Source organism: Ctenopharyngodon idella, chromosome 12 (assembly GCF_019924925.1).
Source record: "Ctenopharyngodon idella isolate HZGC_01 chromosome 12, HZGC01, whole genome shotgun sequence".
Classification (NCBI taxonomy): Eukaryota; Metazoa; Chordata; class Actinopteri; order Cypriniformes; family Xenocyprididae; genus Ctenopharyngodon; species Ctenopharyngodon idella.
In genome coordinates, this window is record NC_067231.1 from 15,989,388 (window position 1) to 16,002,142 (window position 12,755).

Here is a 12,755-nt window from a genome sequence, read left to right on the forward strand (position 1 = left end):
AGATCTGATCATGTTAGCAATGGGAAGCATAATTGTGGGGCGCAAACTAAATTGTCAACATCCTAAGTAATTGTTGAAAGGCAAATACTCAAATGCTGGTGAACGTTCACAAATGCACACATAAAAAGTGGATGCAATCACTTCTCTGCTCAGTTTCCCAGGCATCATGGAGTCTCCCTCACCCTCTTGAAGGATGATTCTTAAAGGTTTCTGTAACCCGTGGCTCCTCTCTCCCACCCCTCTGCCCACTGTGGTTTAGGAGTTAGCGCTCTGTAATTTTATATACACACACACACAAACTCATAAACACAAGTACACATTTATGGACGTATTTTAAACCGTCATTCCATAATTGAAACCTCAGTATTTTCTTCATATGTTCATGTGAACATACATGAGACACATGGATAGTACACACATATAATCAAACACAGAGATGAATATAATCACACAGCTGAGATATTCTCTTATTGATGATCCTGTGGCATTTGATATATGTGACTACGTGACTACACAGATGCTGGTATTGAAGCCCATCATTAGTGGGATAGTGGAGCATCTGTTCAATATTTTCTTCTCTCCTGTAGTTTTCTACTATTTTCCAGGCATGTGTAGCATGAGTGGTGCTCTGGTGTGCCCTGGCCTGTGGCAGCGAGCGGTAACCATGATGAGGCCAAACCGTAAAGCAGCCTAATTTCACAAACCACAGATTAGTAGCCGCCTTATTCACAGCTGCCAAATGTTTTGTTCTGGGCACCCATTGCCTCTCAGATCTACGAGAGATTCTATACAGCATATAATTGTTGATTGATTATATTGATATTTTGGGCTCTAGTGGGACAGGGATATAGACAGAGATGGATTGCTCATAGAAAAATCAATCGAAGAAATTGTAAGTCATCAGGACTCATTCACACAGAATGCGTTTTCAAAGATGCTGGCATTGGAATGTGAAAAAAATGCAAGGCCTCGAGTTATTTAAAAGTTGAACTGATGTTAACCTTTTAGAATTTAGTGTAAAAACAGTTGCAAAGATGGTTGCAGAGTGAACTGACTTGCTTTCAAAGAACTTTGATATGACTCTGGAGGTGTTACAAGCAAGATTGCCATGCTTTTCTTTTTATCTTTACCTCCATCCATCCTTCTGTTCAGCCTCCAAGGCGTTTGGTGCGTAACACCGGATTGGAGTATGAAGGAACTTGTGTTGTATCTCAGTCATCACCAGCTCTCCGTCTGGATCCTGTCAGCAGACATCAAAGAGAAGCACTGCACTGGATGAGGAGTCAGGGAGGACAGAAGAGCAAGAAGTTCACGTTTATGTTCTTGGCAGGTTTCTTAACCAAAGCAAAAGAGGTTGTTTGTTATCTCATTTTGTCAAAGGTTTATTGTCAGCCACCATATCTTGGCTCAGTATGGAAATTGAAATGGAGAAGTGGGAGTGAGTGAGATAAAAGTAGAGAGAAGAGTGAGTGAAGGATGTGGGATGGTGGGTACTCCACAGAAACTTGGCATGGGTTAATGCCTGATTATATATACGGTAGGTCATAGATCATGTGCATATGGATTTGAACGGTTCATTAAAGAGAACTGCTCTTAAATGCGACGGAAGGGTCGGATAGGATGACAGCGCGGAGAGAAAGGTAGTCTGTAATCTGTACATGTACGTACACACACAGACACACACACACACACACACACACACACACATTTTCTTTGGTGAATTTCAAGGATGTTGTTGCTTCTCAGCGGCCTGGGTGGTAGACCGTAACCACGTATACATACACGCCTACGCAAATGCACACACATTCTGCATCAGCAGACAAATAATACTGGTTCTTGCATGCTGGCAGCATCACAATTGCTTTTGCAGCCCACATCCCTTTATATTATTGAATTTGGGTTGGAATGGTAGAATAATGTGATTTTTGTTCAGCAGAGACTGAATGATGTTTATTCTGAGAGTTCACTAGGTCAGCTTGTCAAACTGGTTCTAGATAACCACTAAACTGAATATCATTCATTATTTCTCTCTGTCAACACCGAATTAAAATCAGCTTTGCTTTTCAAAACCTTCTCTGGCATGGCATCAGCCTCTTTCTGGTCAATTTGGCAGGTATTTGTAAAACAAGACTAAAATTGCTGACTTTTTTTTTTTTTCTCTGTCTGGATGTGTTAACATATTTTGTCATTCCTCAGGATTTCAGCTGGTGGTATGTCACCTTTTTAAAAGATGGGCTTTTTGGATGCATTTCTTGCTATCTTTCATCGTTTTGTTTTGTTTTGTTTTGTTTACACTAGGATTAGTCAATCGAGAGTGAGTGAATGAAGAAGAATCAGAGTTAGAGAATTGTGAATGTGGGTGGTTGTGATTGTTTAAAGTTTTTCCCTTCTCCTTTTTCCCTTTCGTTCTCTCTCTCTTGACTTTGCCCCCAAGCATAGTTTGAAGGTGGTCCTCATTTCTGTGTGGCACTTGGTGCTCTGTAATGCAGCGATTTGGTTCGCCCTGTTGGTTTTTAAAGTGTATTTCCTTTCATGTTATTTGGCCACCGTCGCTGAAAGTGCTTCATTAGCTTTATTCGCTCTGACATGCAAGCTGTTGGTCAGGGAATGATACAGGAACAACTGGAAATGGTATAAGCTTATTGTATTTTTCATTATACACAGCAGCAATATGAGATCTAAGAACCATCAAAACAGTTGAAAATGTTGCTTTATAAAAAAATATTTGACACATGTTTCTAGTTATCCTTTTGTGATTTTTTTTTTTTTTTTTTTTTCTTTTTTTTTTTTTTTTCTTTTTGTCGTCTGATTTGAATACCATATTTCCAGGAAAATTATAGTATAATAATAATAATATATTTTATATAGTAATCATAAATAAATATATTTATATTAATTCCATAATTATTAAAAAATTAAGTTTTTAATTATAAATATTGTGGGTTGCTAGAGACACCAAAATGTATTTATCTTTTTTCCCCATTTTAATCTCTGATTAATAACTTTATTCATTTATTTATGATTTAAATAATAATATCAAAATTAAAATTTTAAAATCACTGGTAAGACAGAGGTTTGCAGTGTGTGCATTAGAATGACTGTGTCTTTTATATATTATGCTTATGCATTTATAGATCATAACACTTTTGCATCAAGCTAATAGCTTTTCAGAATGGACAATTTAGAAAAAAAATCATCCCAAATAGCATGTAAAAGCTTATGAATAAATATTATAGTGTATTGTCCTGTTGAAGTATGATGATAGACTGTAGTCAACAGTAACCAAAGAGCAGTTCAAACACATACTGTGGGGGAAATGTCTATTCAGTCAAACACAAGAACATGTGATTTGAATTATCCAGTAAAACAACAAGAACTCCAATTATTAAATTAGATGTTCTTATGTAAGGACACCATAATGTCTTCCTAAATCAATCAGTGCTCGGGCAATCAGTTTAACTATGACGCATGAAAAATCTTAATGAACTTTCTACTTTTTTTGTAACAATTGTTAGGGCTGGACTGCATATCAACTTGTGTAAGATATAGATATATTTCTAAATGAGATATGAGAAGTTTATATCGATACACTTTGATTTTGTGGAGGACACAGTGTGCTTCTCAAACAGCAGGCCTCATCCTAGTGAGGTTGCGGACCTCCTAAACATATAGTTTAATGTGGCATACCCTCCTGTCAGATGCGTGTACTGTTTAATGCTTTTGAGGCGCATTTTCCTTAGTGCATAAAATACATATTATGGTCATATTATGGTTGTATGCTTATCTATAAATGTTAGAAAGTCACATAAGTATTTCCATTTTGCATAAAGGCTCATTCTGACAGTAAACAAGTCTCCATTATACTTCAAAGACTTCACTGGCATGTATACGTCAAACAGATGGAGTGCAAAATAATTGGAGCACAATAATTGTTTCTAAAATATACATTTTGCTGAATTTTATTTGTTGTTGGATGTTAAATGCATGTTTGTAATTCTAAATGTAACACAAGCAATTGCACTTTTATGAGAGCAGTAACAGTAAATGGACTATTGTAATGGAGGATTGTAAAAGTAAACATTTAAACCATTTATTAGAAAATGCAGATATAGTATTTTGTCCATATCACCCAACTCTAACAATTGTCTTGTTGTATCCCTTTAAATACAAGAACATTTCAAATATTTAATGGACAAAAATCACTCCATCTGCAATTTTGATTTGTGCATACTTGAAGGAGGGATTTTAGGGTAATACCTGCATTTAAATGAACTATAGCCAACCTGAAAAAGACTGGCTCATATCCAGATGTAAGTGCAGCGGCAGTCTTGATGGCTGGAATCTAGACTACAGTGACACACTCAATTTGCTATGCACACTTCATTTCATAGCACACACTAATCAGTGAGCTTTATTCTCTGTTTTACGTCAAGAAGCTGTCCCTACAGCAGCCGTCCCCCCCCCCCAGCTCTCAGTCTTATGTAAACCTTCAGCTATGTGTTTATATGGGCCTGAGTTCATTGTAATGCTGTTTTATAGACCTCTGATTTTCCAGGGCTGCAATTCACATTTGATAGCCTTTGATATTCCTCAGGTGCCGAGCCAACAGATACCCATAATTCACGGCTTTTACGAGATGCCAGCCAGCATCTCAGGGCAGAGCAATGCTGACAACCCATCTTTACAGTGTCAATATGATAAAATCAACAAAGTAGAAGATTTGATGCCACAAAATTGTGCTCTTATTGTGCTTATTGAATATCTGATTGTACTGTATGTGTTTTTTTTCAGCGATGGAGGAGTTGTTGGCAGAGTTGCGGGTCTTTTTGGAGTTGTTAGACAGAGAGTATTTAACTGCTGGAGTGAGAGAGAAGAAACAGCAAATATTAAACATCCTGCACAGAGTTCTAGCCACTAGAGGTAAGCACAAACCCACTTTAGCTGCTCATTTGACCTTTGACTTCAGATGAACTCTTTACACTGCACCATCATCATGACTCATGTCTCCTTAATATCTGCATCAATTTAGTTTTTTCAGCTGTGCTGTATGAATGTGTTTGTTTTTCTCTCAGAGCCTTCATGTAAGACAGAGATACACACCTCTCTCCCAGCCCCTCCTCAGATGCCCCTTCCAGAGATTCCTCACCCCTGGATGGTAAGATGTGCATATTATTACTATTAATGTAGCAGTTATTATATACTTCACTGTCACTTTTGATCTATTTATTGCATCCTTGCTGAATAAAAGTATTATATTTGTTATTTATTTATTTTTTTTAAATCACTCATACTCACAAGTTTGTCACAATGTCCTTATTCAGTAACATTGTACAATAAGGTTTCATTAGTTAGGTAATGCATTAGCTAACTTGAACTGACAATGAGCAATGTATTTTTCAAAGCATTTATTAATCTTTGTTAAAGGGTTAGTTCACCCAAAAATTAAAATTATGTCATTAATTGCTCATCTTCATGTCCTTCGTTTATCTTCGGAAAACAAATTATGATATTTTTGATGAAATCTGACAGCTCTCTGACACCTTCATAGACAGCAATTTAACCACCACTTTCAAGTTCCAGAAAGGTACTAAAGACATCATTAAAATAGTCAACGTGACTGCAGTGGTTCAACCTTAATTTTATGAAGCGACAAGAATACTTTTTGTGCACACAAATGAAACAAAAATTGAACACACAAATGAAACAACAAACGACTTTATTCAAAAATATATTATCTCCTGTGTCATTTTCATATGCTGTTTACATCCAGTGCTTCCAGGTTCTGCGTCAGAACACTGGCTCAGTATTGGCAGACACATGTGTGTGATGCTGAACCTGGAACCTAGAAGAGCTGAACGAAAATGGCGTATGAGAATGACACAGAAGAGAAGATATTGTTGAATAAAGTAATTATTTTTGTTTTGTTTTTGCGCACAAAAAGTATTCTAAAATATTTGCTTCATAAAATTAAGTTTGAACCATTGCAGTCACGTCGACTATTTTAACAATCTACCTTTCTGGACATTGAAAGTTGTGGTTAAATTGCTGTGTATGGAGGAGTCAGATACCTCTCGGATTTCATCAAGAATATCTTAATTTGTGTTCTGTTACCGTTTATTCAATATATCACCCAGCTCTATTAAACAAATGTCAACAGGAAAAACTTTGGTTTCTTTACAGTGAGTTTAGGGTTTTTCTAAGTTTCTTTTAGCATTCCAGAAACAAAAATAGCGATGTCCTATATTTGGAAGTGATGTCATCTGAACCCTTACTGCCACTGGCTGGTGGTTTGATGGTCTCTTTTTGTGAAGTGTTCAGTGTTTTTTATGAGCTCTGTAAAACAGCAGCAGGAAGTGTTCACATCAGTTTGCTTTCTGTCACATGACCTCATAGTTACCGACACACGACCCTGATGTGGTCTCATCCGTCACACATGAAACAGATTACGCCTGCGTGAATGTATGTGCTCACATGTGTGTGACACTAAGAGTAACAATCATCTTTGTTGGAGGGCAGCAGCAGATGCTTGTGATATATAGCAGGTGTTCATGGGTCGCAGTTGGTCATTCTCAAACGCACACATCCCAGCACCTTGTTTTTCAGTTCACCCTTTACACACTCAGCACTTTACAGTATAATTAGAAACATCCTTTCCTACCTCAGCCATCCGTGCATAACCCCGGTGTGTGTGTGTGTGTGTGTGAGGGGCTGACTGTTCTCGTTCCCGGAAGGTGTGAGGGGGCAGGGGATTGTGGGATAGACTGAGATGAGGGAAGAGAAATATCCATTTACTGCAGTCCAAGGTCGGACCTCTGCCTGTGCAAAACCTGCCCGAGGAAAGGCAGAACACGAAAGTCGCCCATCATTTTTTTTTTTTTTTTTTCCATTGCGCTGTTTAGTTTTTCTTGTTCCTGCTCTCCATCAACCACACCCTCTGCTCCATCCTCTTCATTCCATCCCTCTCTCTCTCTCCCCAGTTATGTGATGATTTAGTATTGCGTCAGTGAGCCAGGTTTATAAACTGACTCCCTGTCATATTCCTGCCAGACCTAATTCTGCACATTCAGTGTGTGTGTGTGTGTGTTTGACTAAAGCCTTCTATGGCCCTTACGAGTGGTCAAAGCCACAGCGGGGAAGAAACGGAGGGATTGAAGAAAAGGGACTGATACAGGGCATGTGGGTGGTGAGATAGGGCCGTGGACAGGACAGCAGACGCCACAGTACGCAAGGGGGAGAATCGTGTCTGGAGACTTTCTGTGCATGTGTGTGTGTTTGTGTTGAATTGAACTTTGTGGCTTTGGGTTTCTAAATGTTTGGCAGCAAATTCACTGCAAAACTTCCCTGTACATGTACTGTAATGAACCCAGGGGAGAAATTTCTGACTTTCTGTTGATGAATAGTGCTTGCTAAATGCCAATTTAGTTCTTTCAACCAATAGTTACTATTACTAAGAGACAAGTGAGGGTTATGCTTACTGCACATGCATGCACAGTTTGGTCTATGTCCTTTTAATAGCCCTTATTGGAGTGACAGCGATTCTTGTTAATGGAAATTGCATAACTTTAGCCTACTTTTTTCCAATTTTTTTCCTCCAAAAACCCACTATACACAAACATTATACAAAAACCCCACATTTTAAATGTGAAGGTTTCTAAGTTTTTTTGCCTAAAATGCCATTTCAGTGACCGTTCATGTCAGTTGAGCCCTTGCCGTTCCATCACAGCAAGAGAATCAGGCACTTTTGGTAAAGAGTGGCATCAGCACTGGTAAGATCATTTATGGCTTGCTTCCACCGAGCGGTTTGGTACAGTACAGTACAGTATGCAATTATTTCCATTTCCATTGTCAGAAGTTGTGAATGGTACCAAAACACCAAACCATACCATGCTACTTTTTTGGGACCCTTCCGTTGGGGTACCTAGCACAATAGTACCAATAGTACCGATACCAAAAGGGTGGAGCTACACTCACTACAGAACATTGATTGGTTGACAGAGAATCGTCACTTGCGCATGCTACAAGGGGAATGACAACACAATACCATTGCAACACAATGTGTATTTTTCGGCTGTTTTTCCTTGCAGCCTTCAACCTTTGCTCAAACAAAACTGCTGTGTGTCCTCCATTGTTGTTTACTGTCACTTTCCTCTTCATGCGAGAATGACGTCGATCGCTACTTTCCAACATACACCACACCTATCAAGTAAGGGTAATGTTGGCGGTGGAAATGCAAGCCGGATCAGGGTTTACTGTCCCCAATCGTTCTGTACTGTACGGAACTGAACTGAACCGTATCGCTCGGTGGAGATGAGCCATTAGTCTCACTACTTTTAATGAAGATGATTGTGTGTTGAGCATCTGCGACTTACTTTCAGTTTCATTTGTGTTAGTTTGCGTGTCGGCTTGCCGAAGAGATGCTTAGTTGCAGTAGCGCTGTCATATCTGGCTATTAGATGTCATATAGCCTATGACACGCTTTCACATTTTTATTTTTTAACATTTTGGGAGGAGTACAATTTACATATGTGGTCTCAACAGAAAATAGGTTAAAAAAAGAACATTAGGTTACAGTATTCAATCAAATCTTTTTGTATTTTACATCTCAAGACTTCCTCTAGAGTGTTGAGAGCTGTTTCTGTTCAGGGTGCATTCATCCTTTCAAAGAGCTAGACAGAATGCATTTAAATGGAACAGAACGCAGGTGTGTTTTTTTTGACACGCCATTTAAAAAAAAACGTTATGCTGAGAAGCTGAAAATACAAAGAGACGTGATGCAACCCTCCCACCCCATTATGCACAGTGAGTTGAAAGACAACACTGCCATATATCAATAAACATTTTTTGATACTGTCATGGAGAGGGAAAGTCCATGGTACACTTTCTTCAGTCATCGACTTTCATCCTGCCATTCGTAGCTGTGCAGAGAGAGTGTGTGTAAGAGAATATGGGGAAACCATAACAGACTCCGCTGGGACAATGATGACTTCCATCTGTGTTGATGTTGGCTTCTGCTCCTCCCCACCAGCATCCCCCAGCCTCCAAATCTGCACCCCAACAATGTCACACTAATGAACACAGACACAGACAAACCCATTATCTGTCTGCACTTTGTAACCCAAAGGGGAGTCTGTTATTGAAGAACCTCCCCTTCATTTTAGGCCATTTTTAGCTCCTCCTTTCTTCCTGTTTTCTCTTGTTTTCACACTGAAACTCCCAAAGTTAATGACATAGTCCATAGCAGAAGAATCAGGTCATTTTGAATTGTTTTCTCTTTCTAGGCCCACAGTGCAAACTGTGGACATCCCTAAGATTCAGTTGTGCTAAAGCGAAGGGCTCTACTGTACCCCCACCTCCCTTTTAAGGAGGGTTAACCGCAGTCTGGAATGCAATGACCTAATCCCTTATTGTGTCATGGACAAAAGGGGGAAAATGAATTATGATTCATGCACAACAATGCATTTTGTCCGTTGCCATGGAAATACCAATACAGATGGTGATTTTACCCTTCCGGACATCTTTTATAGGTTATGGCAAGTGACAGTTTATATAGTCATTTCATTCGGGAAAATGAGCTTTCAGTTATTCAGCTGCTTTTTGTGTGGGACTGCTGGAAAGTTTCTTTGAAGAACCAGTTGAGAATGAAAAGATTCTTCAAAACACATGGAAAACCATTTGTAGAGACGCAAACCTCCCAACTTCACTGCGTGAATGTGTGGAAGTGAGATTGAGTTGTTGTGCATGAATAGTGTTCAAGTGTGTGCATTAATACACTGCATATCAAGGCGGCCAAAAGAGGAAATATGAAGGTTAAATGATTGAATTATTGATTGAGTGCATTTTCCTGGCTAACCTGCGTTGCAGTCCCAATACAATAGACCCAGACTGGCCAAGACGTCTGCTAACACTCAGACTTATCATGGACCACAAAATAACACTATACACCATGTTGTGAGGTGAAATGGTCTGGAAAGGGAGTGTGAAGTTTGGAGCTCATTTTTGAAATGTAGGTCAAGTATGTATCTTTATACATAAGCACAGACTTATTGATGGACTAGATGTTGCATGAATGGGTGGAAGTGCACTTTTTTTCTTCTTCTTCTTCTAGGTGCAGATATGCTTCATACAGATTTCCAGCTCAGACCAGAGGTGGAACTATGCCTAAAAATACTTGAGCGGCTCTGGTACGGAACGCTGCTTCAGCAAGACTCTTCATACTGCAGTTTTTGCCTGGAATTCTGTCCTCCCTCCGGGCTTAGATGCCCCGATGAACCGAAACCATAACAGGCAGTAACACAGCCGTCTTCTTTGTTTAGTTGAGCAGTTTATGGCTTGATGGGACGGAAGAAACTGATAAATAGCACTTCTGTATTTGGGAAATTTTTAGACTGGAAATGACAACCATAAAAGAAAAACCGCTCTTTGCCCTTTTGGTTTTGCATATTTCGCTGTTTTTCCCCCCACTTTTCAACAATGTACAGTACTGTTCAAAAGTTTGGGGTTAGTAAGATTGTTAAAATGTTTTTGTAAGAATTCTCTTAAACTCACCAAGGCTGCATTTATATTTTTAAATAAATTTTGATTGTGAAATATTATTATAATTTAAATGAACATTTTTTTTCTTTTTAATACAAACCCGATTCCTAAAAAGTTGGGACACTGTACAAATTGTGAATAAAAAAGGAATGCAATAATTTACAAATCTCATAAACTTATATTTTATTCACAATAGAATATAGATAACATATCAAATGTTGAAAGTGAGACATTTTGAAATGTCATGCCAAATATTGGCTCATTTTGGATTTCATGAGAGCTACACATTCCAAAAAAGTTGGGACAGGTAGCAATAAGAGGCCGGAAAAGTTAAATGTACATATAAGGAACAGCTGGAGGACCAATTTGCAACTTATTAGGTCAATTGGCAACATGATTGGGTATAAAAAAGAGCCTCTCAGAGTGGCAGTGTCTCTCAGAAGTCAAGATGGGCAGAGGATCACCAATTCCCCCAATGCTGCGGCGAAAAATGGTGGAGCAATATCAGAAAGGAGTTTCTCAGAGAAAAACTGCAAAGAGTTTGAAGTTATCATCATCTACAGTGCATAATATCATCCAAAGATTCAGAGAATCTGGAACAATCTCTGTGCATAAGGGTCAAGGCCGGAAAACCATACTGGATGCCCGTGATCTTCGGGCCCTTAGACGGCACTGCATCACATACAGGAATGCTACTGTAATGGAAATCACAACATGGGCTCAGGAATACTTCCAGAAAACATTGTCGGTGAACACAATCCACCGTGCCATTCGCCATTGCCGGCTAAAACTCTATAAGTCAAAAAAGAAGCCATATCTAAACATGATCCAGAAACGCAGGTGTTTTCTCTGGGCCAAGGCTCATTTAAAATGGACTGTGGCAAAGTGGAAAACTGTTCTGTGGTCAGACGAATCAAAATTTGAAGTTCTTTTTGGAAAACTGGGATTCCATGTCATCCGGACTAAAGAGGACAAGGGCAACCCAAGTTGTTATCAGCGCTCAGTTCAGAAGCCTGCATCTCTGATGGTATGGGGTTGCATGAGTGCGTGTGGCATGGGCAGCTTACACATCTGGAAAGGCACCATCAATGCTGAAAGGTATATCCAAGTTCTAGAACAACATATGCTCCCATCCAGACATCGTCTCTTTCAGGGAAGACCTTGCATTTTCCAACATGACAATGCCAGACCACATACTGCATCAATTATAACATCATGGCTGCGTAGAAGAAGGATCCGGGTACTGAAATGGCCAGCCTGCAGTCCAGATCTTTCACCCATAGAAAAAATTTGGCGCATCATAAAGAGGAAGATGCGACAAAGAAGACCTAAGACAGTTGAGCAACTAGAAGCCTGTATTGGACAAGAATGGGACAACATTGCTATTCCTAAACTTGAGCAACTTGTCTCTTCAGTCCCCAGACGTTTGCAGACTGTTATAAAAAGAAGAGGGGATGCCACACAGTGGTAAACATGGCCTTGTCCCAACTTTTTTGAGATGTGTTGATGCCATGAAATTTAAAATCAACTTATTTTTCCCTTAAAATGATACATTTTCTCAGTTTAAACATTTGATATGTCATCTATGTTGTATTCTGAATAAAATATTGAAATTTGAAACTTCCACATCATTGCATTCCTTTTTTATTCACAATTTGTAGTGTCCCAACTTTTTTGGAATCGGGTTTGTATATTTTAAAATGTAATTTTACATTAAAATGTAAACATTTCTTATTATCAATGTTGAAAAAAGTTTAAGTGCTGCTTGATTTTTTTTTTTTTTTTTTTTTTTTTTTTTTTTTGCTTTCTCACAATATTTGTATTACAATATTTTTGTGGAAACTGAGATACATTTTTAGTATTCTTTGAGGAATAGAAAGTTCAAAACAACAGCATTTATATGAGATAAAAATCTTTTGTAACATTATGAATGTCTTTACTGTCACTTTTAATCAGTTTAATGTGCCCTTGCTTAATAAAAGTGTTAAAAAAATAACATTGACCCTAAACTTTTGAATGGTAGTGTATTGTAGTTGTATTCGTTCTGTAGCACTATTAAAAGTGGGTCAGAGAAAACATAAGAAAGATGAGAGCAGAAACTTGCATTAGAAGAATGGAGCAGCCAAGTATTGTTTTGGACATGCATGTCTGCAGATGTACATTTACAGTATGTACAATGTTAACCACCCACACCGATGAAGAGTGTATGGGGATTTTGCATG

The 12,755-nt window shown here is 38.6% G+C and overlaps 1 protein-coding gene across 4 annotated transcripts in view; it reads left to right on the forward strand.

Moving 5' to 3' along the window:
- Positions 1-12,755, forward strand: part of afap1 (actin filament associated protein 1) — a 56,729-nt gene that overhangs the window by 20,130 nt on the left and 23,844 nt on the right. For all 4 annotated transcript variants that reach the window (XM_051914364.1, XM_051914365.1, XM_051914363.1 and 1 more), the window contains exons 2-3: positions 4,792-4,920; positions 5,073-5,155. In XM_051914364.1, the coding sequence (XP_051770324.1) occupies positions 4,792-4,920; positions 5,073-5,155 (212 nt within the window). The remainder of the gene's footprint in view (positions 1-4,791; positions 4,921-5,072; positions 5,156-12,755) is intronic.